This window comes from Panthera leo, chromosome A2 (genome assembly GCF_018350215.1).
Source record: "Panthera leo isolate Ple1 chromosome A2, P.leo_Ple1_pat1.1, whole genome shotgun sequence".
Classification (NCBI taxonomy): Eukaryota; Metazoa; Chordata; class Mammalia; order Carnivora; family Felidae; genus Panthera; species Panthera leo.
Window position 1 is genome coordinate 3,083,354 of NC_056680.1, and position 22,545 is coordinate 3,105,898.

A 22,545-nucleotide genomic window follows, 5' to 3' on the forward strand; every position below is an offset into this window, starting at 1 on the left:
GGAGGGGACACTTAGGTCCCCAAGGCTCGGGCGAGCCCCCAGTTTTCCAGGAGCCTGGTCTGGGGCAGATGGAGAGAGAAAGTGCCAGTTTCTCTGGTTCGGCCTCGGGTCACCGCTGAGGGGAGGTCTCAGGGTGGCACCCACCCCTCTGGGGTCCTGACCCTGGAGGTCGCCCTTTTGCATCAGCTTGTCGTCGACCCTGCGGGCCTCAGCCCACCGACTCCAAATCCCCAAGCCCTCGGGACCCGGTCTCTCAGTCTTTGAAAAGGGCAAGCCGTTAATGGGGGCTGGCCGGCCGCAGCCGGGCTGGGCGTGTGCGACACAAGGCCACAGAGGCCGCGGGTCAGTGGCCAGCGTCAGACGCCCGCTGCCCAGATGCTGACCATGTTCCCAGCAGGCCCCACAGAGCGACACCGGTCGACTTCCGCTTATCTTTATTCTCCTCCAGACCAGGTGAGACTTTGGGGGATCTGGGAAGTGGAGGACCCTGAAAGCCAGTCGAAGGAGCCAGCAACCCGTCTCTCTGGTGTCCACAGGAGACGAGGGCTCCTCCTGCGATTCCCCAAAGCTGAGCGTCGGCTCGTCCCAGCCCGCGGGCAGCGTCCAGGGGGCCCCCGGCTCCCAGCTCCGTCTTCTCGGGGGCTCCGAGGACAGAAAGTCTCAGAAGCGGCTCCAGGGGCAGCGTGGCCGGGCCCCGACGGACGAGGAACCGGGACCACCTCCCTCTCCCAGCGGCCGTGGCTGACTGACCCCGTGGACGGCCTGAGTGACCCGCCCTGGGCAGTCACTCCCGAATCTGGGAAAGCGGAGGGGACACGAGGAGCCACCCGGTCGCATCTGGCGGTGCGCAGCCTCGGGGACGGCACAGGCCTCGTCTGCTGGCTCCGCCGACAGCTCGGAAACCCGCCACGTCCTTTCTGCCGGGTGCCGGCTCGCTGCCGTGAAGTCAGAAGCGTCTGTCCCCCGAGCACGGGGCAGGGCTGAGCGGGTCCCTCCCGAGGCGCAGGTCACGGGACGCTGAGTGACAAGAGGCGGTGGGGCGGGCAGAGGGGCCGACCGCACGGCCACCTCCAGGGACAGTGCTGGGCGTCGGGGGGAGGGGGCGGGGCGCCCCTCCCTGTCCGGTGAAGGACGCCGGCGTCCAGAGGTCCCCTCCGAGGCCGGCTCCTGGTGCCACCCCCACCCCCTCCTCCCCCGGTGGGCGGCGGGCTCGGGGCTGGCGCCGCATCCCCGGGCGGCTCCCCCGCCCTGGGACCGGGCCAGGGGCTGACCCCCCAGAACGAACGGAACGAGTACGATGGGCACAGTTTGCTTTTTCTTTCCCTGTTTTGTTGTGAGCCTAAGGAAGCGGGTCTGAGAAGACGCCAGGGGCAGGGCCGCCCTCCCCGGAGCCGGGCGGGTGGGCGGGGGGAGAGCAGGGCGCCGGGGGGCCCCGTCACACGGCGTCACACGGCGGCGCGTGTGGGCGTGCCGGGCTGGCTCAGCCGCAGCGTCTCACACAACCAGCCGGCGAAGTCCACTTCTTCCACCTCGGACCGCTTGACGAACGTGTGGTTCTGGAAGGGAAGGAGGAGCCCGTCGGCGGGCCGTCCGGATGCGCCCAGGACGCGGGCAGGGGGCCGCCCCGCGCCCGCTCACTCGGGCCCAGGTGCCCCCCGGCGCCGCGGCTCCCCGGCCCCGGCGCCCGCGAGCGTCTCCAGGCACCTCCCCGTGTCCCCCGGGGACGGTCACCCCCGGGTGAGAACGTCTGATCTGCAGCGACAGGGGCCTCTGGGAGGACAGTGAAGTCCCCGACACGTTCTGTCTGCTGCGGCAGCCACTGGCCACGGGAGGCTCCGAGGCCTTTACCCGTGGCTCCTGTGGCTGAGGAGCCAAACCAGGCCTTCTGTTTCGGTTCAAGTAATTTAGAAAGCTGCACGCGGCTGGCAGTTCCTGCGCAGGACGGCTCAGTACCCGAGGTTCCCGGTTTGCAGGCCGGGGGGGGGGGGGGGGGGGGCGGTGAGCGACGCTTTCCCAACGGGCCGTGCTGGGAGGGGTGGGTCCTGGGGGCTTGGGGTCCATGGGAGCAGGTCTGGTCTCCTCACGCGACACCCGGACCCCCAGCTGCTGCCTGCGCTGTAGGCAGGGGGTAGGAACGGGGGAGAAGGAAGTTAAAAAGTCGGTCCCACGGCAGGGTGTAAGTGGGACAGAGAGTCCCGGGGGGCGCCGCGGGGGCCCCGCCATCCATCAGTTTCTCTATTTCACAGATTTTCGAGTATCTTACAACGAACAGGCGTTTGTGACGTCACACGTGCCTCTAACACACGTTACTGGGACACCTCCCGCGTCAGAAGACTTTCCGGAAGAGTCACCGCGCGCAGACCCTCCCCGCCTGGCGTTCTCGGTGGCGCCCACGACCAGGAGACGCTGGCCGTCACCAGAACGAATAGAGGATGTGGGACCAGGCAAGGCGTCTGGGGACACGTCAGAGGAGGGGCTGAAGCGGAGACCCCAGGAAGCAGCCAGGCCAGCTGAGAGGGGCCCGGGACACGTCCCCTGGGGAGAAGCACTGTCCTTTGCAAAGGTCCTGAGGTGGAGGCTAACCGGAGGAAGCGGGAAGGCTGAGGCTCCCTTACTGGAAAGACCACGTTCCGATAATTAAGAGACGCTCGTGTTTTGACGCTCGGCACCAGAGACCGAGAACCAGCAGGTGTGACCCTCACGGTCTCGTGTCGTGGAGGTGCCTGAAGAGCAGGCCGCCCCAGGCTTGGCAGGGTGGCTGTGGGTGAGGAGGCCCGGCAGCGGAGGGGGTCAAATTCAGAGAGAGAAATGCCCCAGGTCAACGGGGCTGGCAGCCCCACCCGCCCCCACCCTGCCGGGGGGAAGGGGAGTTGACGCCCACCTGGCTTCTCAAGGACACCGGACGCCGCACAGGGAGGCCGGCGGCCCTCGGGTCTCCCCGATCTGTGGGGCCCGCCAGGCCCAAGGCGGGAGCCGCACAGAAGCACGAGGGCCCCGGCACTCCCAGGCGCGGACACCCCGACCACGGGCACAGCTGGGCCATCCCGCTCCTCTGGGAGCCAAGGGCGCCACGGCTGCTCGGAGCAGAGGAGACCCACACGCGCCCCGAGGAGCGCCCCCGGGGCCCGGAACCCGCGGCCTCACTCACCATGAGCGTCTTCAGGTCGGCTCGCTCCGCTGGGTTCTTAATGAGGCTGGAGAGGAGGACGGGGTGGGAAGACAAGGCAGGGCCGTTAGCCGGTGGCCGCGGAGACCCGCCTGCGGAGCCGGGGTGGGTCAGCCCGGTCCCCACGCCTGGCCGGTCCGAAGCCTGGATGCGGCAAGGCACGGAGTCTGCTCCGCTCCCCCCTTGCTGGGAGGGCACGACCCCCGGGGACGGAAGGGCAAGAGGGATGGGGCGAGGCCGTGGGGACGCCCCCGCTGCTGCTCCGTCAGGCCCAGCGGCAACGCGGCTACACTGCTAACGAATGTCCCCGGTTTGGGAGCCCCAGTGTCAAAATGGAACTTTTTCCTTCAAAAAAGCAGAACTGCCCCTAAGAACCGTTGCTCAAACCAGCCGGAGGCCAAATGGTGGCTGTTCAAACACAAAAGAAAACGCAACGGGTACAGAAGCACTGACACGTCACTGCATTTGAGCTGCAGCGTGCTGTCCAGCGGTCGTGCAAAGGGCCAGTGGTGGCTTTGCCACCAGGAGCGGGTGTGCTGCCGTGTGGGACGCCCTGCCGGCCCTGAGGGTGAGGGGCGGCCCCGAGCCCCCTTCCTGCTCTGGAGCCTGCGCGCCCCGGGCCCGGGCTGACGCGGCAAGAAAAGGTGGCCACTTGCCAGGAAGCGACTGGGAAGCCTCGTGTGGAAGATGGGGCAGTTACGGGCTCGAGAGGCCGGGAGACGGAGGTGCTTGCTGGTGGAAGGTGCGGCGGGAAGGCATCATTTCCACACGGCCCGTGATCCCGGTCTGCTCCGGGGACAAGAGGGGCCACCAGCTGGATACCACGACTCAGCGGCCTCGGAAAGGAACCCATCTGGGTTCTCGGGTGAGCTCCAGGTGCCCCCCAGGCACGGCCACCCACCGGCAGCGCCCATCGGTCCCAGCAGAGGGGCCCGGCCCCGGACCAGGAAGGAAGTGCACATCTGGGTCGGTGGCCAGGGTGTGGGCGGCCATCCCGGGAGGCAGGCGGGGCCCCTGGCGGCCTGGCATCCCGCCCCGGCCCGCCCCGAGACCGTGCTGGAGGCGGTGGCACCTTACCATTTATTTACAAACTCCTGGAAGTCCTGGGTGAAGACACCGCTGGGCAGCTTGGGAGGTGGCTGTGGGCGGACAGAGAGGTGGGGGTTAGATACTCAAGGATGGTTCTGGAATCACGGGGAAAGGCACCTGCCAGTCCTGCATCCGCGGGGACAGCACAGCACTTTTCGGGGACCCTCACAAGGCACCACCCTTGGCCCCAGTCCTTTCACGTTCATTGCTAGAGAGGCACCCCACCCCCCCCACCCCGTCTTCCAGCAGCTTCCCCACCCGCCCTGCTAACTCGGCCAGGCTCTTCAGGGCTCTCTTTGGAAAGGTCTGGTTTCAGGATCACAGCTGGTTGTGGGGGGAAAAGACAGGACCCACCCCCGCTTTACAGGTGTGCGTCGTACTGTCTGGGCCACCTGTCTCCAGCAGCGGGTTGGGACCACTGGGGGGGGGGGGGGGGCAGCTCGTTCCAGGTTCGGGCCTGGAAGCTGGGGAAGCCAGCACACAGGCGCCTGGGTGGGGACAGGTGTGTGTGGGGCTAAGCCCCTGTCAGGGAAGGCTGTGGGCCAACGGTCCCGGTGAAACCCAGCAGGGGTGGCGAGTATCCCTGGGAGGACAGACGTGCTCGCTGGGCCCGGGCGTGGCTGCCGGGTGCAGGGCTGTGTCACCAGAGCCAGCCCGTCCTGTTCTGTCATCACTGACCCTGCTCTGAGCTGCTCACTGGACGCCCAGCCCCAGACAGAGCCAGGGCCTCAGGCAGCCTGGCCGCCCTGTTCCTCCGCCCTGACTCAAAAGGGCCACCGAGAACACACTGCGGCCCACGCAACGCCCAGGAAGGGTGGCCTGACCGAGCTGGGAGGGCGGGCCTCAGGGTCAGGCCCTACTCGGCCCTTTCCAGGCCCGAGGAGCCGCCCCCGTCCGTGCCCGCGGCTCACTCGTGTGTGTGAGGGAAGCGGTCCCGCCACCTGCCCCCCCCGCCGCGACAAGCTGCGGTCTGTGCCTGCAGCTCCTTCCTCTGGGTCACGCGGGCAAATCCAAGCCACACGGCCTGCCCCGCCCCCGGGCAGCCGGGCGGGGGGCTCCGGGTACGCACCTCATTCACAATGTAGTCCAGCAGCTCGAAGATGGCCATGGCCGGCCGGCTGTCCGCCCCGTGGCCTGCAGGGGCAGAGACGGACCCAGGGGTGAGGCGGGCGTCCGCCGAGCACCCTTCCCCCCGACGCCGGCCTGAACCAGAGGCGGCGGCCTGGCCGTGCCCCCGGCGACTGCGCCTGCCTCCCTGGCAAAGCGGCTTCTCTTCTGAGCCTCCCGTGACTTAACAAAACAAAACGAGACGAGACGCCAAAACGAACAGGAGTGTTTTTTGAGAAGTCACACATTTGGCACGGTGCTGCCTCCAGGCTGTGCCAAAGTCACAGCCCCTGCTTTCTAGCGCGCAGGCAGGGGGGTGGGGGGTGACCACGAGCAAGGAGGGCAGCGTGACCTTGCTCGGAGCCGCGGGTGAAGGCGGCATCAGGCCCCAAACGCTGCCCAGGATGGACGAGCGGCTGGGGGCAGCTGACCCTTGTCTTTGGCCCAGCTGGCCAGGGCCAGGTTTGGCCGCTGGACTTTCGCCTCCTGTCCCCTGTCCTGAAACGGGCACGCGAGCTGGGGCTGGGGGAGGCGCTGGCAGGCCGAGGCGGCCTGGCACGACACCCCCTGCGGCTTCTCCCTGCCGGGACGGGGCCTCGGCGGGGTGCCCGCGATGCCATCTGGGAGTTGGTGCTGGGAGGGACGGAGCCAGGGCCCGAGGACACACACGGGGGCGGGAGACGGGAGAAAACCAAGACACCCGGACCCCCTGGGTCTGGCACCAGGAGAGGAGAGGAGCCGGGCTCGCAAACACCGCACAAACCGCTGCCGGACTGCCGGCGCCTGTGGGCAGCGAAGACCCAACGCCACACACAGGGACACTCGGCCGCCAGCAGGAGCGAGGCGCCCGCCCCCGCCGCCCCGCGGACGGACCCCGGACACGCGACGCTCAGGGAGGGAGCCAGACACGAGAGGCCACGCGGGCTGTGAGTCCGCGGGTGTGAAACGTCCGGAACGGGCTCGTCCACAGACGGGAAGGGGGCTCGTGGTTGCCAGGGGCTGGGGCGGGGGTGACGGCTGACGGGATGGGGCTTCTTTTTAGGGTGATGCAATGTTCTGGAACCAGACAGTGGTGATGGCTGCACAGCCTTGTGAAGACACAGGCAGCCACTGGCTTGCACCCCTTAAGCTAGTAAGTCACACGGTGTGTGACGTCTCTCTGTAAAGCCAAGGCACAGGCCGGCCACTGTCCACGGCGCACTCCTTCAGACTCCCTCCGCTCCCTTCCTGTCACCTGACTTAAGGAAAAGAAAGACAGCAGAGCCCTGAGCGCTGTTTCCTAGTTACGCTGCCGTGACCCTTCGCCCTCGCCCCTCCAAAGCGGCCAGAGGGCCAGCCTGAAGCTCTCTGGCCCCGGGCAGCCCCCCACCGCACAGGTGACCGCCGCGGGTACGGACAGTCCTCTGGGAGCCCAGCTGGCCCCCCGCGCCCCCCAGCCTCCCGCTCCCTCCTGCGCTGCGTGTCGGGACTGAATCTGGCAGAGCAGCCGAGGGGGTCCGACTTGAGTCAGTCTCGGTTTCCGAACGGCAGAGCCTTCGCCCAAAGTCCAGGCGGCGGGCCTCTGGGCGCTCGCTGGGCAATCCCCGTGGGCCTCTCTCTACGTTTGAGCGTTTCCGGAATAAAGTGCTGGAAAAACCACCCAGATGACAGTTTGGCTGACAGGTTAGTTTCACAGCTGGTTAACACGTGCAGCTGCCCCTGGATGGGACCGGGTCCGGGGGGCCGTCCCCACAAGCCGCCCCGGGACACCCCGGACGGGCAACACTGCCCGTCCAGTCCAAAGTTCCCGATTCGGGCCATACCACTGACGGGGCGTCCAGGCGGCCTGGGCCGCGGCGAGATGCTGTGAGGCTCTCCTTCTGCCCCGTCAACCACGGGCCGGCCGAATGTGGCCTCCAGCTCCTTGGCGTCCGGCGGGGGGATGGGGTACCTTCCGATGGACAGCTCCACCAGGGACAGGCCCATGCTCCAGATGTCCGACTGCACCGAGTAGTGCGTGCCCTGTAAGCGCTCCGGCTGTCGGGGGAGAAGGGGCGAGGAAGCCGCACACCCTGGCGCCCCAGACGGAAGCCGCACCCTGGCGCCCCCGGCCCGGCCCGGCCACCCTCCCGAGACCGATTCCACCCCCCGCCCCACCGCCTGGGGACAGCGAGGCTCCCAGCCGGGGCCGAAACAGCACTCGAGACCCGAACCCCTGGCGCTTTGGCAAAAGGACGACCAGCCCACGAAGGGGCAGAGCGTAGACTCTGCTACAGTCCCAAGACTAACTTCTCAGAGTCTGCTCCCGAGACGCCCAGATGTTTCCGAAAACACCTGAGGGCCAGTTTCTAACTGACCACAGCCCTGCGCTCAGTCTCTCATGCTGGCGGAAAGGAACAGGGCAGGTGTTTCCAGAGAAGGCCCCGAGTGAGAAGACAAGGTCGCTAGAATGTGGACGGAAAGTAGGACCCCAGCAGAAACACAACGCGTGTGATGGAGAACTGCAGGCTTTTGAAAAGCTTCTGGAAGACAGGGAAGAGCGGACAGGAGAGGGGAGGGTACGGACGCCCTCAGGCTCCCTGACAGACTTACAGACATGTAGGACCGAGTTCCCACGAAGGAGTTGGCCATGGAGTCGATGAGCTGCCCGCTCACCCCAAAATCGCACAGCTTGATCTCCCCTCGGGAGTTGACGAGGATGTTGGACGGTTTCACATCTGCGGGCAGAACCAGCTGCAGGTTAGGGGGGCCCGGCCCGGCTGGCCCGCCCGCCGCCTAGACGCCCAGGCCCGCTCACCTCGGTGCATGATCTGGTGCTTTTCCCGGAGATACGCCAAACCCCGGAGAACCTGCGGGGTGGGAGGGAGGGAGCGGGTGAGCAGGGCGGCGTCTCGGGCAGACCCGAGGGGCCACTTGACTGGGACGGGTTCAGGAGCCCACGTGAGGCTGGGACAAGCGAGAAGAGTGGCAGGGACGGCCACAACGGCCCGCCCCCACTGCCTGGAGGGTCTCGCCAGCCTGACGGGCACCGTCTGCTGAGAGCTTCCGTGCCGGGCTGTACCGAGGCCCCGCAGACTGACGGCTAATTCGCCACGTGAGGACAGCACTGTGGGGTACCACCCACGGGGCGCCAAGGCCCGCGCGGGGCAGGAAAGCGTCCCTCCACCTCATGTGCAAAGAGGTGCCACCTGCTCAGCCCCTCGGCTGCCAGAGACGGGGACCTCCAACTGGGGCCAGGACAAGAATAGACTCGTGCGGAGCCCAGGGCCGGGGGTGGGTGCACGCACCCACCCCAGGGGTGCGGCGGCCCTGGGGGGTCAGGGGGTGGGGGGGAGGTGCAGGGGGCGTGCGCCTGGAGCCCTCGCACTTACCGCGATGCTGACCTTCCCCAGGATCTCCTCGGGAATTCTCTTGGCTTCTTTCAACACCTGGTCCAGAGAACCGCCGTCCTAGGGACGGCACAGAGGGGAGAAAGCCGGCTCTGGGCGGTGGGCCAGGCGGGGCCTGCGGTGCAGAGGACGAGTCCCAGAGGGACACCGGGAAGCAGGCAGGACAGCGGAGCACTTCCCCGCTTGCCAGGAGCTGGAGCTCAATCTCCTCCACGGGACACGGAGGCCAGACCACAGCCAGACGCGACTCGCTGGTCAAGAGCAGGGACCCCCTCCGGTCCCTTGGGACAGCCCATCCAGTAAGGAAGCAACGAGAGTGCCGGCCAGTGTCCTAGGCGGCCCATCCTCCCAGAAAGCGAGGCCCAGGACTCAGCCCTCCCCAGCTCGCCACACTGGCAGCAGGCGGAGGGAAGCAGCCAGCTTCTGGGGCTGGGTTCTCCTCCTGCAGGTCGGAGGCAGACCGGGCAGAAGGGCAGCGGGGGCCCGGAGGCACCAGCACAGGAGAAACACCGCTGCCCACACCTCCCGGCTCCCGGGACCCCGTCCCTCAGGCTTTGTCACGTGCTCGCCGCTGTGCGCAGATACGTCCTGCCTTCAAAGGACGGGCACAGGTCCTACCAGTCTGAGTCCCACCTCACCCCACCCCAGTCATGGCCTTAAATCCGCAGGCTGTGGGACAGCAAACCTGGAGACCAAACCTAGGTGGGGCTCTGACGAATGCCCACTGGGTCCCCTGGGACGCTAGATGGACCCACTAAGTTCCAAGCACAGGGGGCCAGCATCTGAGCGCAATGCTGGGCAGCTTCGGGCCGGTACGGTCTCCACCAAGCGGCTCCGGGCTGCCTACAGCCACACGGCTTCCTCGAAGCCAGAGGAAGGGGTGCGGGAGGAGAGCCTGAAATCCCAGGGGTGCCGGGGCCCCGTATCTCCAGCACTTCTACCCGAGTCGTGCCCAGTGAGAAAGGCCGGGGGTGGGAAGTTCTAGAAAACCCGATACACGATGAAGCCTCTACAACCTGCACATGACTCTCGAGTGCCTAGACGGCCACCCTCGGGACCAGGCGTCCTGGCTCAGCCCGCTCTGTCTGCAGGGCGGGGGCGTTCCTTCCAGCCCTCCCGTTTTCTCCTGTATCAACCAATCTTAGAAGAATCAAAAAACAAATTCTTTTAAAACCATAACCCTGCTTCCTGACACAGCTCCTTTCATTCTTAATTGTCACAGACCTACCACAGGCTTATAAACGAGGATGTCCAGGGGGGGACACCCCCAGAGGCCACGGGAGGCCAGGCACTGCCCAGTCCTGCCGGCCACACGTGTCCCACACATGTCCCCAGACGTGGCCCGGTGTCCCCTGGGGCAAGAGCAGTCCCGGATGAGACCCCCCTGGTCTGCACTGAGTGTAAATCGTTAAAGCCACGTTGACAGGAAGTGGCAGAGATATAGCACAACTGGGTGTCTCTGACCCCAAATCTCACGCGTGTGCAGCATCCCACACTTTCATTTTGTGTAGGTGTCCTAAATGCTCTGGGAACTGTACCCTGATCAAGCAGGTGCTACGTGAATACTTTCCTTATAAAACCCTCAACTGTAGGCACGTCACCCCCTAATCTCCTGGAGAGTCCACTGGCCTCCCGAAGCGTGACTTCTATTGTTCCAGATCTTTCTGTGTATCTGAATAGGCATCCACATGCGCGGGGAAACACGGAGTTTAACAAATGTACCTAAACGGCTCCCGTTATGCGTGCTTTCTCCTCAGGGAGCCTCGTGCTCGGGGCACACACGCCCTGTCGTCCAGTCACCTCTGTCCCCGGCCTGGGTGGGGATCACCCTTTCCTCTCCCTGCCAGGCGGAGGTGTGACTTCAGATCTGACTAGACCCCAGGAAACACCAAGAGGTGCCTGTGAACAGTCAGCAGGCTGCCCCCCAAAGTACCCGCTGTCTGCGGGGTCCGTGCCCGGAGTGGCCCCAGCGACAGCCTCAGGCCACCAGGAAACCACCGGCCCGCTGCTTCTAAGCCCCACACACCCCATGGGGCGGCCAAGGGAGACCATCCCTGCGTGCGGAATCCACGCTGCTCGTCACCAGCTGGGGGTCTCTTGCTGCAAGCGGGGGCCGGAGTCCTCCCGGCTGGACACAGGAGCCAATTCACAAGCAAACCTGCGCAGATAGTCTCGCCCCCTGCCCTCGGCTCCAGGTGCTGGCGGAAGGCTGGCTCTCCCGCCCCCCAGCTCTACGGGTGGAAGGCGAGAACCTCGTCCCCAGCCATGCCGCCAAGAGGCGAGCGGTGGCGTGGACGCCCGACCCCAGGCTGTCGCCCAATATGGCACACGAGTGAATGACGGAGAGGCAGAAAACCCTGGGGAATGCGGCTCTGGAGGGGATCGTGTGACACGAAAACACCACGAAGGGCAGTGGGCTGGGGCCCCCCCCCCCCCCCCCGCCACCCCTGCCCCGGTTACTGTGCTGTCATCTCCCTGCCCAGACCGCCCCCTCCTCTGGGCTCACCCGAAACTTGAAAACCGGTGGCCTCCTGGCTTCGGGCACGGTAACCCCCGCGGCAGGTGGGGAGCGCGGGCCTCACCTGACCGCGTCTTCTCACGGGTGCTACACGCTCGCTCTAGCTCCCTCCCGCCCTCGTGATAGAAGCAAACCGAAAGAACCCAACCAGGAATGTGTAGAGGACGACCGAGCAAGCAGCCGGGATCCCTGCCCCTCCCCCTCATCGCTGCAGCCCATTCTCCGTGTCGCCGGGGCGCAGATGCCTCGGCAGGAAACCGAGAACAGAAGCGGGGCCAGGGGGCCGAGGTGGGAAAAGGGGCCTCTTCTGCAAGGGAAGGTGGCGGCTTCGGACCCGCACCGCGCTCCGGGGCAGCAGGGGGGGGAGGCAGAGGCTTGCCTCGACCACCTTTCTTGCCCTTGGCGCTCACTGGCAGCGACCGGCGGGCGGGGCGCCGCGTGACCCGGGGCCTGGGGCCTGCAGCACCCCCTCTGGGGCACGGTTACACCACGAGCGCTCACGAAGCGTCCCTCATGGGCGCTTGCTGAAACTCACTTCCTGCCCGCGTTACAACACCGTCGGAGGGGACAGCGCAGGCCTGCGAGGCGTAACCGAAGCCGCCGTGCCTAAGGCCACAGCATCCTGGTTTTGCAAGGGCCCCACAGGGCCAGGGCCCGGGGAGCCGGGCGGCAGACAGCCCCACACCTGACGAATTCGGCTCGGAACAGGGTGGGCAGCATTTCCTCCCAGGGCCCTCAGCTCTGACCACTTCTGCTTTTGTTACGCCCGATCCCACCCGGTTCTGACGTTCAAGACCACAGTTTCTTAATAAGGGGGCTCGTCAGAATCAGCCATGGTGGTTTGAAACAAGAGAGGTGCCCGTGTTCCACCCCGAAGCTTCTGACTCCGCAGGCCTGAGCTGGGGGCAGAGCGGGGTTTCGCCTTTAACGGAGCTCTCTCCTCAGAGGGCACCTAGGAAACATCCATCGAGATTGCTGGACGCCTCGGGCCCGGCAACTCCAGCTTCGGGACTTTATCCCGCGTCTCGTGTAAGGAAATTTCATTCACTGTGGCTCGGGACGGGTTGGGATCAGCCCGTGCCCACCATCAAGGAGTGTTTAATAAGCTACCTTACGGGCGCGTGGCATTGCCAGAACACGGCCGGTGGGGAAAACAAGGCGGAACGGCTTCTGCCACGCGCCCAGGGAGGGGCGAGGCCGCAACGGGGGCAGAGAACCACGGGACCTGCGCGCACACGCCGACCCGGCCTGGGGCACCTCGGGAAGGACCCTGGGAACAACGGTGCTTGGCGTCTGGGGACACGGGCCCGAGGGCGGCGGGCGGGGACCCCCAGCCACTCACCATGTGCTCCATGCAGATGCTGATCTCGCCGTCGCTGTAGAAGGCCCCGTAGAAGCCCACGATGTACGGGGAGTTACACCCGTGCAGCACCTGCAGCTCGCGGATGATCTGGTTCCGGATGGCCGGCTTGATCTCCAGGTGGATCAGCTGCGAGGGAGAGGGGAGGGGGCTCGAGACCGGGCCTCGGAGGGGCACCCGCAACGAGCAGGCTCCGGAGCCCCGGCCCCGACGTGCTCGCCACAGCGTTCGAGACAGCGACGCGCTTCCAGGCGCCTAGAGAACCAAAGACACACGTCCACGCAAACTCGCACCCCGCGTGCACGCGGGACTCACGATCGCCAGAACGCGAAAGCCACCCAGGCATCCACCGCACACGCGTTTCACTCGGGTGTGCCCGCCGCGCACGCGCACGTCCTTCGGCCGCCAGCAGGAGCGAGGCGCCCCCACCCGCCGCCCCGTGGACGGACCCCGAACACGTGACGCTCAGGGAGGGAGCCAGACACGAGAGGCCACAAAGGGTGTGAGTCCACGTGTGCGAAACGTCCGAACAGGCTTATCCACGGACGGGAAGGGGGCTTGTGGGGGCCGGGGAGGTGACTGCTGACAGGGATGGGGTTTCCTTCTGGGGAGAGGGAATGTTCTAGAATAGATGGTGGTGGCGGATGCACAGGTCTGTGAATGTACACCACTGAATTACATATACTTCAAAGGGGTAAGCAGGGGTCGGGGGGGGGGGGGGGGGGGCCCTGGGTGGCTCAGTCGGTTGAGCCTCCGACTTCGGCTCAGGTCATGATCTCACAGTTCGGGAGTCTGAGCCCCGCGTCAGGCTCTGTGCTGACAGCTCAGAGCCTGCATGCAGCCTGCTTCAGACTCCGTGTCTCCCTCTCTCTCTCAAAAATAAACATTTAAAAAAAAGAAAAAAGGGTAAGAGGAGGAAGGGAGGTGGGGCCAAAAACCCACATACACACATACACACACACACGTAAAAGGGTAAACGGTGTGGCACGTAAAGTACATCTCAGAAAGGCTGTTTTAAAACAAACCTCAATGGAGCAAACATTTTCACTTGGCTACAGGGGAGGTCTGGTAAGAGGAATCTTCCCCCCCAGTCACCCACAGCACCAGCCCAGGGTGGCCCGGGACCTCCGCCCCTCTCCGCCAGGGGTCTGGCTCTGGAGTCCCGCAGCCCCACACGGAGGGAGCTCCGGGCCACCACCCGAGGGTCCTAGGTCCCCTTCACCTGAGTTTAAGTCAGCAGAGGGGACGGTCACCTCGAGATTCAAAAGGTGAGAAACCAAAGGGGCATCTGGAGAGGTGGAGGACGCAGGTGACAAAGCACCAAGAGCAATGCCCACCGGGAAAGAGCTGAGGCCGTGGTCCCCTGTCCAGGCCACCGAGGATCTCGGCTGCCCTGACCACTGCGACAGGACAAGAGAAACGGGAGAGGCGGAAAAGGATCGAGGGCGCCTGAGCCTTTCAGACGTTTGTGTGAAGTCCCTGTGATGGGCAGAGGGAGTGGTAAAGACCTGCTCGGAGGGAGCAGGGGAGACAACTGGCTGGGGGGGAGGCTCCCCAGGCCTGGAAGGCCAGATGAGAGTTGGCCGGATATGGTGGGGGAATGGGTGCTCCGCGGGGGGGCAGAGAGCGGACCGAGGGCACCAGGAAGGTGTGATTGTTGAGTTCAGGGTGGCACACGGTGTCAGCTCGTGACGATGACCCTGGCGGCCGTGACTGGTAGGTCGCAGTGGCACGGTGCCCGGCGCCCCTCGCCTTCCCCAGCAAAGTCGGGGAACTGTCGCTGCCACCTGCGGGGGCAAGCTCTGGCCGCACGCCTGGGCACCGCCCCGCCCCTGCGGCCACCCGTCTGAGGACTCGGGGACAGTCTCTCCTTTGCAGGACCACCTGCCCGGCGGGTACACTCGCGACACGCTGGCTCCGAAAAGGAGCGCGGCGGTCTACCCAGGAGGCAGCGGTCTCCTCTCAAAAGCCCAGAAAGAGGGCCTGGTTGAGGCCGAGGGATGAGCAATGTGGCTGATGGCGGCCAGCGCTGCCCCAGAGAACAGGCCGCGCGTTCCGTCTTAAACCCTCCCGCTGCCACGTTGGAAAAGTACAAGGAAAACAGAGGAGAGGAATTTTTCGTGTATTTTCACTCAATGCGATGCACCAAAACATTACTGTTTCAACGCGTAATCTGTGAGCTTTCCCCACCCCGAGCCCCTGAAACCCGGAACGCGCTTCCCTGCACGGACAGCACACCTCGGCCGGACCGACCGTGTCCCGACGGCTCCGTGGCCGAGGCTGACCGGGGCGGCTGCCGCGGACGGTGCGGCTCTCGACCGAGAACTTCAAAGGGGCCGCAGATGAACGACCGAGCTGCAGGGCTAGAACTCTGCGGGCTTCGCAGAAGGGGAAGAGTGGGCAGAAGGGGGCACAGCTGGACGGAACCCCGGATGCCTGGGGTTGGAGCCTTTAACGTGAAGTAAGGCCACGGTAAGTCAAAGGCTTTCGGGAAGGACGCTGCAGAGAGAACGCGGGGGCGAACGAGACTGTAGAGCGAGCCTTCCAGATCAGTTAGGAGCCAGCCTGCCAGCATCTCGTGTGGGGAAAAGCTGGAGCGGGGAGCGAGGGGCACGTCTCTGAGCACATGCGTTCACAACTCCCGACATCAACCCCGGTGGGAGGAGGGCCGAGGGGCAGGTCTAGGTGCCGCGAGGTTAAATCCTGCTCTCGGCGGCACTCAGCTGGCGGGCGGGCAAGTCCGTGTTGGGGCCAGGCTCCCCGAACACCAACACCACGCGCTTTCCACACCACTGCCCTGGGGTCACGCAGACGCCAAGGACTAGATAAGGCTGGAGCTCGGCATTCAAACCCAACACCAAACCATCTCGGGATGTAAAGCGATTATCTCCGCCGCACGATGGGGGGCCAGGAGATGCGAGCTGGAGATGGGGGGGGGAAGTAAATTCTGGACGCCACAAGCTGATAGCGCCCATCAAGTCAGGGTTGACTGCAAAGGGCCAGCCTGAGAGGGGCCCACCCCAGCCAATTCACACGCTGCCCTGACCCAGCGTCAGGCTGCCCGTGTATAAAGTGGAGCTGTTGCTCCTTTTAAACCAGAACATAAATAACGCTGGCTCGGCCGTGGGCCGGGCACTTGAGAGATGGCAGCTGGTCCCACGATGTGGCCTTATGGAGGCCACAAAACCTCCATCGCGGAGGCAAGCGGGCGCCCGGGGGCCGCACAAACACAAGGCCCAAACTCACTCGTCCGCTACCAGTCCAGGGAGGCACGTACGGAACCAACGTGATCTTTGCAGACTCTCCTGGCCCGACTGACACAGGTTTGGTTCCTACGGCATGAGGGGTCGGAACACTGTGCTTCGGCCAAGAAAACACAATCAAGTGTGACTGTAAAAGTCCAGACCAGTTCACTCGGGGCTTATGTAACCAGCCTCCACATCCCCCCACCTCCGTCGATCAAAGGGACCGGAGCCACGCGGGTGACAAAGGATGCTGGCCCACGGAGAAGCCCACCCTGGCCCTCGAACTCCAGCCCGGCTGGCGGGCTGCATTTGCAGATCTGAGAAGCTCTGTACTCAGGAAGCATGGCATTCAGACCCAGCACGCGGGGACTCGGGATCCACCCAGGGTAATGGGGGGAACCACCGAGGCCGGTCTCCCAAACACCGCTTTGCGTGTCAATTTCCCACCTACGCCCCCAGCTGAATAAAAACAAACCGGCCTCTTGGGTGAAATGGGCTTCCGGATGGGATTCAAAAGAGCCTACGACCTCCGCTGACTGGCTAAGAGAGAGCTCCTGGGCCTGTGGAGTCGCAGCCCCGAACTGCGCTGGCTGCGAGGACGGCCTTCTTGTTCCAAGCGTCCACCAAGTGCCCGCGGGCACAGCTCCGCTCCGACACCGTGCTGGGCGGGCAGCCACACGGGGCCCACACGACTGAGAGGCCACAATCTACGGGGAACAAAACTGGAGGTCTGCTCCCCAATAGGTTAGACCTGTTCTTCTCTTAACTTTTTACTTGAAGGACTTCTGGACGCGTGGGAAGCTGTTAAGACCGGCAGTGCCCGTGTAGACTTCACCCCACTTCCCTCACGGCGACGGCTCACCCGTCACAGGGGAGCACCCGTCACAGGGGAGCACCCGTCACAAGGGAGCACCGTGGCCGTGCGGCAGAACTCATCCGGGCCCCAGGCTCAAGCTCCCGAATCGTACTCCGAAGGCTTGTCCGTAAAGGTGTGGACAAGCTCCCAGGCTCAGGCTTACCACGAGGCACGTCCCAGGAGACTGCTCAGCTGGCCCGGGAGCACTCTCTGGTGCCTCAAGCCAACTCTGACCAGCTCTCTGTTCTCAGTCCCCCCCCCACCGCCCCCTGAATCTCACATCTGCCTTTTTATCCCCTGTTCTTTGGGTGACGGCAGACCAGAGACTTCTGGGGCTGCTCTGGTTTTGAAAAGGCTGCCTGCGGGAAGGGGACAGAAATAGGTTTCAGGAGGGAGGGAGGGAGGTGCTCTGGGGGCAGGAGAAAGAGCGACGATGTTAAAACCCAGTGGCAAGGGAGTGCGGCGAACCCAGGGAAGGCAGGACCCACGCGGACCCACCTGGGCGCGGGGCGTTCGGGGCTCTGAAAACACAGGTGGGAACCACCGGGGCACGGGCTTCCAGAAAGGGTTGACTTGCTATGCCTGTATGAGCTGAGCGATTTATCACACGGACTGTGTCCCCCGGTTATGCGTGTAGGAGTCACCAATCCCCAAATGGTCACACCCTCCTCTTCTCCACCCCTACATCTCTCAGGGAGGGTTCTCGCCCACCTAGCCAGGGGGCTGCACCGTGGCCTGGGAGCCCAGAAGAGGGAGCCGGTCTGTCCCAGTCCGGATGTTTCTGGGAACGTGACCTGAAGTCCTGGAAGGCAGCGGTCGGTAAAGGAAGGGCAGCCCGAGGCAGGCGGGCATTCCGCATCCCAAGCGGGCCGGCTCTCGCTAAGGGCCCGGGCGAGTGCCCGAGTGCCCAAGTGCCCTGGGTGGATCAGAAAGCAGAGGCCCGCCCTCGCCAACAGCCTCTCACCTTTCTCGCCATGATGAGGCCGGAGGGTCTGTGTTGGACCTTGGTGACCACCCCGCCGTTCCCGGCCCCCAGTTCCGAGATCCTTTCGAAGTCATCGTCCTTGAGCTCTCCGACCTTGGCCTTCTGGGTGAGGAAGGCTTCTAGACGCTTCTTCTGCTGCTCGTCGAGTTCAAGCTCTGCTAGCTTCTTCTGGAGGTCCACCAAGTTTGCTCTGCAAAGACCCCAAGGGCAAGGGCTAGCCAAGAACATGCAAGCTACAGAGAGATGACCTGGCCCAGCCAGGCTCACCGTGTGGCCGCCGCATGCCAGGCCCCACGTGTGTGGCTGGAAGGATGCGGGAACAGATCAGACCCAAGTACTGTGCAGAGGACTCCACCCCCTCCCTGAGGACGGGCTCTTATTATGTTGCTCTGAACATTAAGCATTTATACACACAAACATTCCTGGAGCCAGTTAGTAAAACAACCAACTACGTACTCGGTACTTTATTGGGTGATTCAAGGAATTTTCCAAGGGATTTTGACAAATAAGGTAATTTCACTAATGCCTTGACTTTAAACCAAATCTTGGAGTAAAAAGCAGCTCCCTGTAAGAGGTGGGCAGACATTAGCTCAATGCACACAAGGAAAAGAAACCGAACAGGGGGCGCCCAGGGGGCTCAGTCGGTTAAGTGTTCGACTTCAGCTCAGGTCATGATCTCGTGGTTCGTGAGTTCGAGCCTCGAGTTGGGCTCTATGCTGACAGCCTGGAGTCTAGAACCTGCTTCAGATTCTGTGCACCCGCCTCCACCCCGTGCCCCTTCCCCACTTGTGCTCTCTCTTGCAAAAATAAACATTAAAAAAAAAAAAAAAAGAATAAAAGCCACACGTGCAAGTTATTTTATTTAACATGTGTGCAATTAAAAATATTTTAGCAACGTTAAAAAATATATACCTTAAAAATAGATCAGGTAATAGTAATTTTAACATGTTTGACTTAACCCATCAAAAATACAATTTTCAGGGGCACCTGGGTGGCTCAGTTAAGCGTCCGACTTCGGCTCAGGTCATGAGCTCACAGCTCGTGAGTTCGAGCCCCGTGTCAGACTCTGTGCTGACGGCTCAGAGCCTGGAGCCTGCTTCGGATTCTGTGTCTCCCTCTCTCAAATATAAATAAACATTTTTTAAAAAAATTAAAAAAGAAAGGAAGAAAGAAAGAGAGAGAGAAAGAAAGAAACTCCTGTTCCAGGGGTACCTGGGTGGCTCAGTCACTTAAGCATCCAACTTCACCTCAGGTCATGATTGCACCATTCCCGAGTTCGAGCCCCACATCAGGCTCTGTGCTGACAGCTCAGAGCCTGGAACCTGCTTCAAGTTCTGTGTCTCCCTCTCTCTCTGCCCCCTCCCCTGCTTGCTCATTCTCTCTCTCTCTCTCAAAAATAAACATTAAAAAAAATTTTTTTAATAAAAAAAATCCAATTTTCAACATGAAATCAATACGAACCGATTAACGAATACTTATTTTCTTCTTTTTCATTTAAAATGTTTGGCACCTGGAACGCGTATGATACTAACTACTCCGTCTCCCCTGAATCTGGATAAGCCACGTTTCAAATACTGGCTGTGGTCAGGGGCTTACTGGACCAGACAGGGAGGGTACCTGAGAAAAGTCTCTAAAGGAGAATGGGCCACCTCAGGTGGTCCATGGCGATCAATTCTTTTTTTTTTTTTTTTTTTGCGAGAGAGCACAAGCTTGAGAGAGAGCAAGCAGGGGAGGGGCAGGAGGGAGAGAATCTTAAGCAGGCTCCGTGCTCAGCGTGGGGCCCAATGCATGTCCCCACGACCCTCAGATCAGGACCTGAGCTGAAATCAAGAGTCAGACGCTCAAACGGGCGCCCCCACCAATTTCTGATGGCCTTTAAGCCAAGGTTGATCACCCCCATAGAGGAGACCTCATTGAGGGGTTCAAACAGGGAATGAAAGAGGGAGACTAGAAATTTCTCAGGAACCTTCCAATCCTTCAACTGACCGCAACGAGCCTGGAACTCAGAGGCCTGAGCAAAGGGGCACAGGCTGGGAACGAGATGGTCTGCGGTTGGCCGGGCAATGCCATCTGGGCCGGTGCTGCAAAGAAGCTGCTAGAAGGCAGGGGGCTACCTGCCCCTGGGTATCAGAGCTTTGCAAACCCCACCCTGTTTTGTTCTCTGGATCCTCCTGGGAGGCGGGGATCTTGTAGTCCTGGCCCACGCAGGAGGGAACAGGCTCAGAGAGGTTAAGTAATTTGCCTGAGGGTTACAGGGCACGGACGTGGCAGTGCCTGGAATCAAACCCGTGTCCTGCGCGATTGCAAAGCCCCTGCTCACGGCCCCGAGCCAGGACCATGGGCCTGAGCAGGTGCTCCCTGAATGCCTGGTTAACAAGCGCCTGGATGAGGAATGGCTGAGAAGGACCGATGGACAGAGAGGAGAGGAGGCATAGCAATGAGCATACGCGACATGACTCCTTCCCGTAGAGTTAAAGAGGCAGCTTTTGAGGCCAGACTCTGCGAGGTCTCTGGCATTGCCCTGTGATATCTAAAATGCATTCTGGAGTCAGCTGATTAATCCATTTTAAATTTAATAGCAACTCAGCTGTGGTTATTTAAAAAAAAAAAAAACAAAAAACACTGGAATTCCAATGGCTGGCTTCCTCTACCGGGGGGAATTCTGGAAGGGATGGAAATCAGAAACCACGGTAAGAGGCAGAGAAGGGAGTATGAAGAAGGCGCTCTCCTGTGAGAAGCAGGAGCAGTAGGTTTTTGAAAGTAAGGAACACATCCCCACGTCGAGCCGCAAACTCAGAGCCAGGAAAAGATGTCAGCTTTTGCACACACAGCCACCAAGACTCCCTCCCCCGGGGCCCAGAGTGCCAAGTCCCCCGAGAGGTGCCCAACATGCAGTTCACCCATCACACCTGGTTCTCACTGGGTCACACCACAGGCACAGCAAACAGACCCCAGCTAGGGGCCTCTGGAACCACCCTGCCTCTCTTTAGCGTGGGGAACAGGAGTGGGGACTTGTTCTGTGGCCAAGGGGTCACCCTGGCTTGACCTCACGAGCACGTGCCCCTCACACAATACGACTCTGCTACCTTGAACCCCCACGGTCCCAGATGCTCCTTTCTGTCCCCCAAGTCCCCTCGTCTGCCTCAGCGTCTGCAAGGCTCCAGCCCCCAGAGGCGGTGGCTCCCCCCCCCCCCCCAGGATCGGGCAGCTGAACCTCACTACCCGGGGACCTTCTCCCCAACTTCACTACTCAGGAACGCCTACCCCACGACCTCACTACTCAGACCCTACCTCCCCCCGCCCCCCAACCTCATTACTCAGGGCCCCAACACCCCATCCTCTCCACTCAGGACCTTCTCCCGCTGACCTCACCACTCAGGACCCTGCATCCCATCCTTTCCACTCCGGGACCTCCTGCCACGACCCCACTACTCAGAATCCCCCACCCCAACCTCTTCACTCAGGGGACCCCCCCCCCCAGCCCCAACTCACCACTCAGGGCCCAACACCCCATCCTCTCCACTCAGGGACCTTCTTCCCGCGACCTCAGCATTCAGGGACCCTCCCCCCCCTCCTACCGACCTCACCACTCGGGGACCCCCTCCCCTTCCACAACCCGGCCAAGCCCGGCCCACTCACTCGGAGGCGCCCTCGCTGGTGGGGGACGGGCCCTCGGCGATGGCGGGGTTGATAGTGAGCGCCGGCAGCACCGGCTTCCTCCGGGCCAGCATCGGGGCTCCGCGGGCCGGCGGCGGCGGCACCTCTAACCGGGGCCCATAGGGGGCGGGCCGGGAGCGGGCGGCGCCGACGTGAGCCCGGGGCTGCGGCCGCGGCCTAGGCGGGCACCGGGGCGGCGAGGGCGGGCGTCGCTGCGGACCGGGGCCAAGGGGCGCCGAGAGGCGCCGGGGCTGAGGCCGAGGAGCCGCCGCCGCCGCAAGGGAGGCCCGCCCAAGGCTGACGCTGCAGCCGGAGCCCGGGAGGCCGAGGGCAGGGAGGGGGAGCGACGAGATCGCGGACCGGCCTCTCGCGAGAACCAGCGCCGGGAGCCGCGCGGACCCGCCCCTTACCGCGGCGCCTGCGCACCAGCCGGAGGCCGCCTTCCGGGAGGGGGGGGGGGGGAAAGGGGGCGGAGACCTATTGAGGCGGCGCCCTGAGCCTGCGCCCTCGCTCGCGTCCGACGGCGCGTGTGCGCATGCGCTTGGGGCTCTGGGCGGAGGCGCAGGGGAGACGGAGCTAGCAGTTTAGGGATGAGAGCGGGCAGGTGGGCCGGAGTGAGGCCTTGTTCCTGTGAGCCTCGTGGGTGCCCGACTGGGGCTCCGTGAGCCAGTAAGATCCCCAAAAGTTGTGGGAGGCCACCCAGGGTCAACTTCGGTCTTTTTGCCACTTACGGACACTTTCACGCCTCCCCCCCCCCCCCCCCCCCCCCCCCCCCCGGTGATATCAATTACCCAATTCTTTCATGAAAGGTCATTTCAAAACATTTTTAAGATTTTAAGTTGATTCATTTATGTATTTATTCAAGTAATGTCTACACCCAACGTGGGGCTTGAACTCACAACTGCCAGATGGAGAGTCACGTGCTCCACTGGCTGAGCCACGTGCCCCTCAAAACAGGTTTTAAATTGTGGCGAATATATGTGACATAAACTTACCACTTACCATTCTAAGTGCGCAGCTCAGCCGCGTCAAGCACACTCACATTGTCGTGCAACCCCCCCTTCTGACTCCAGAACTTTACAGCTCCCCAGACTGAGACTCTGTCCCCATGAAGCACTGACTACCCCCCCCCCCCCAGCTCCCACCTTCTACTCTCTGTCTCTGCGGACAGGACTCCTCTAGGGACCTCAAATC

At 63.1% G+C, this 22,545-nt stretch overlaps 1 protein-coding gene across 1 annotated transcript; it reads right to left on the bottom strand.

Annotated features, from left to right (window-relative positions):
• Positions 1-417: 417 nt before the first annotated feature.
• MAP2K2 (mitogen-activated protein kinase kinase 2) lies at positions 418-21,568 on the bottom strand. The gene is made up of 11 exons (XM_042928017.1): positions 21,334-21,568; positions 17,674-17,884; positions 12,591-12,737; positions 8,713-8,790; positions 8,139-8,190; positions 7,934-8,058; positions 7,165-7,378; positions 5,325-5,389; positions 4,244-4,305; positions 3,149-3,194; positions 418-1,556 (listed from the first exon to the last, which is right to left on the bottom strand). The coding sequence occupies exons 1-11, from the start codon at positions 21,423-21,425 to the stop codon at positions 1,446-1,448; spliced, it is 1,203 nt and encodes a 400-aa protein (XP_042783951.1). The 5' UTR covers positions 21,426-21,568; the 3' UTR covers positions 418-1,445.
• Positions 21,569-22,545: the final 977 nt, after the last annotated feature.

What these genes read in the sequence shown, in the direction of transcription:
- MAP2K2 (XM_042928017.1), bottom strand. Translation starts at nt 21,425, where the DNA reads ATGCTGGCCCGGAGGAAGCCGGTGCTGCCGGCGCTCACTATCAACCCC. An exon ending in ACCAGCGAGGGCGCCTCCGA is followed by an intron (nt 17,885 to 21,333) that starts GTGAGTGGGCCG and finishes GGGTCTTTGCAG; the next exon opens with AGCAAACTTGGTGGACCTCC. An exon ending in TGGGGAAGGTCAGCATCGCG is followed by an intron (nt 8,191 to 8,712) that starts GTAAGTGCGAGG and finishes CCCACCCCGCAG; the next exon opens with GTTCTCCGGGGTTTGGCGTA.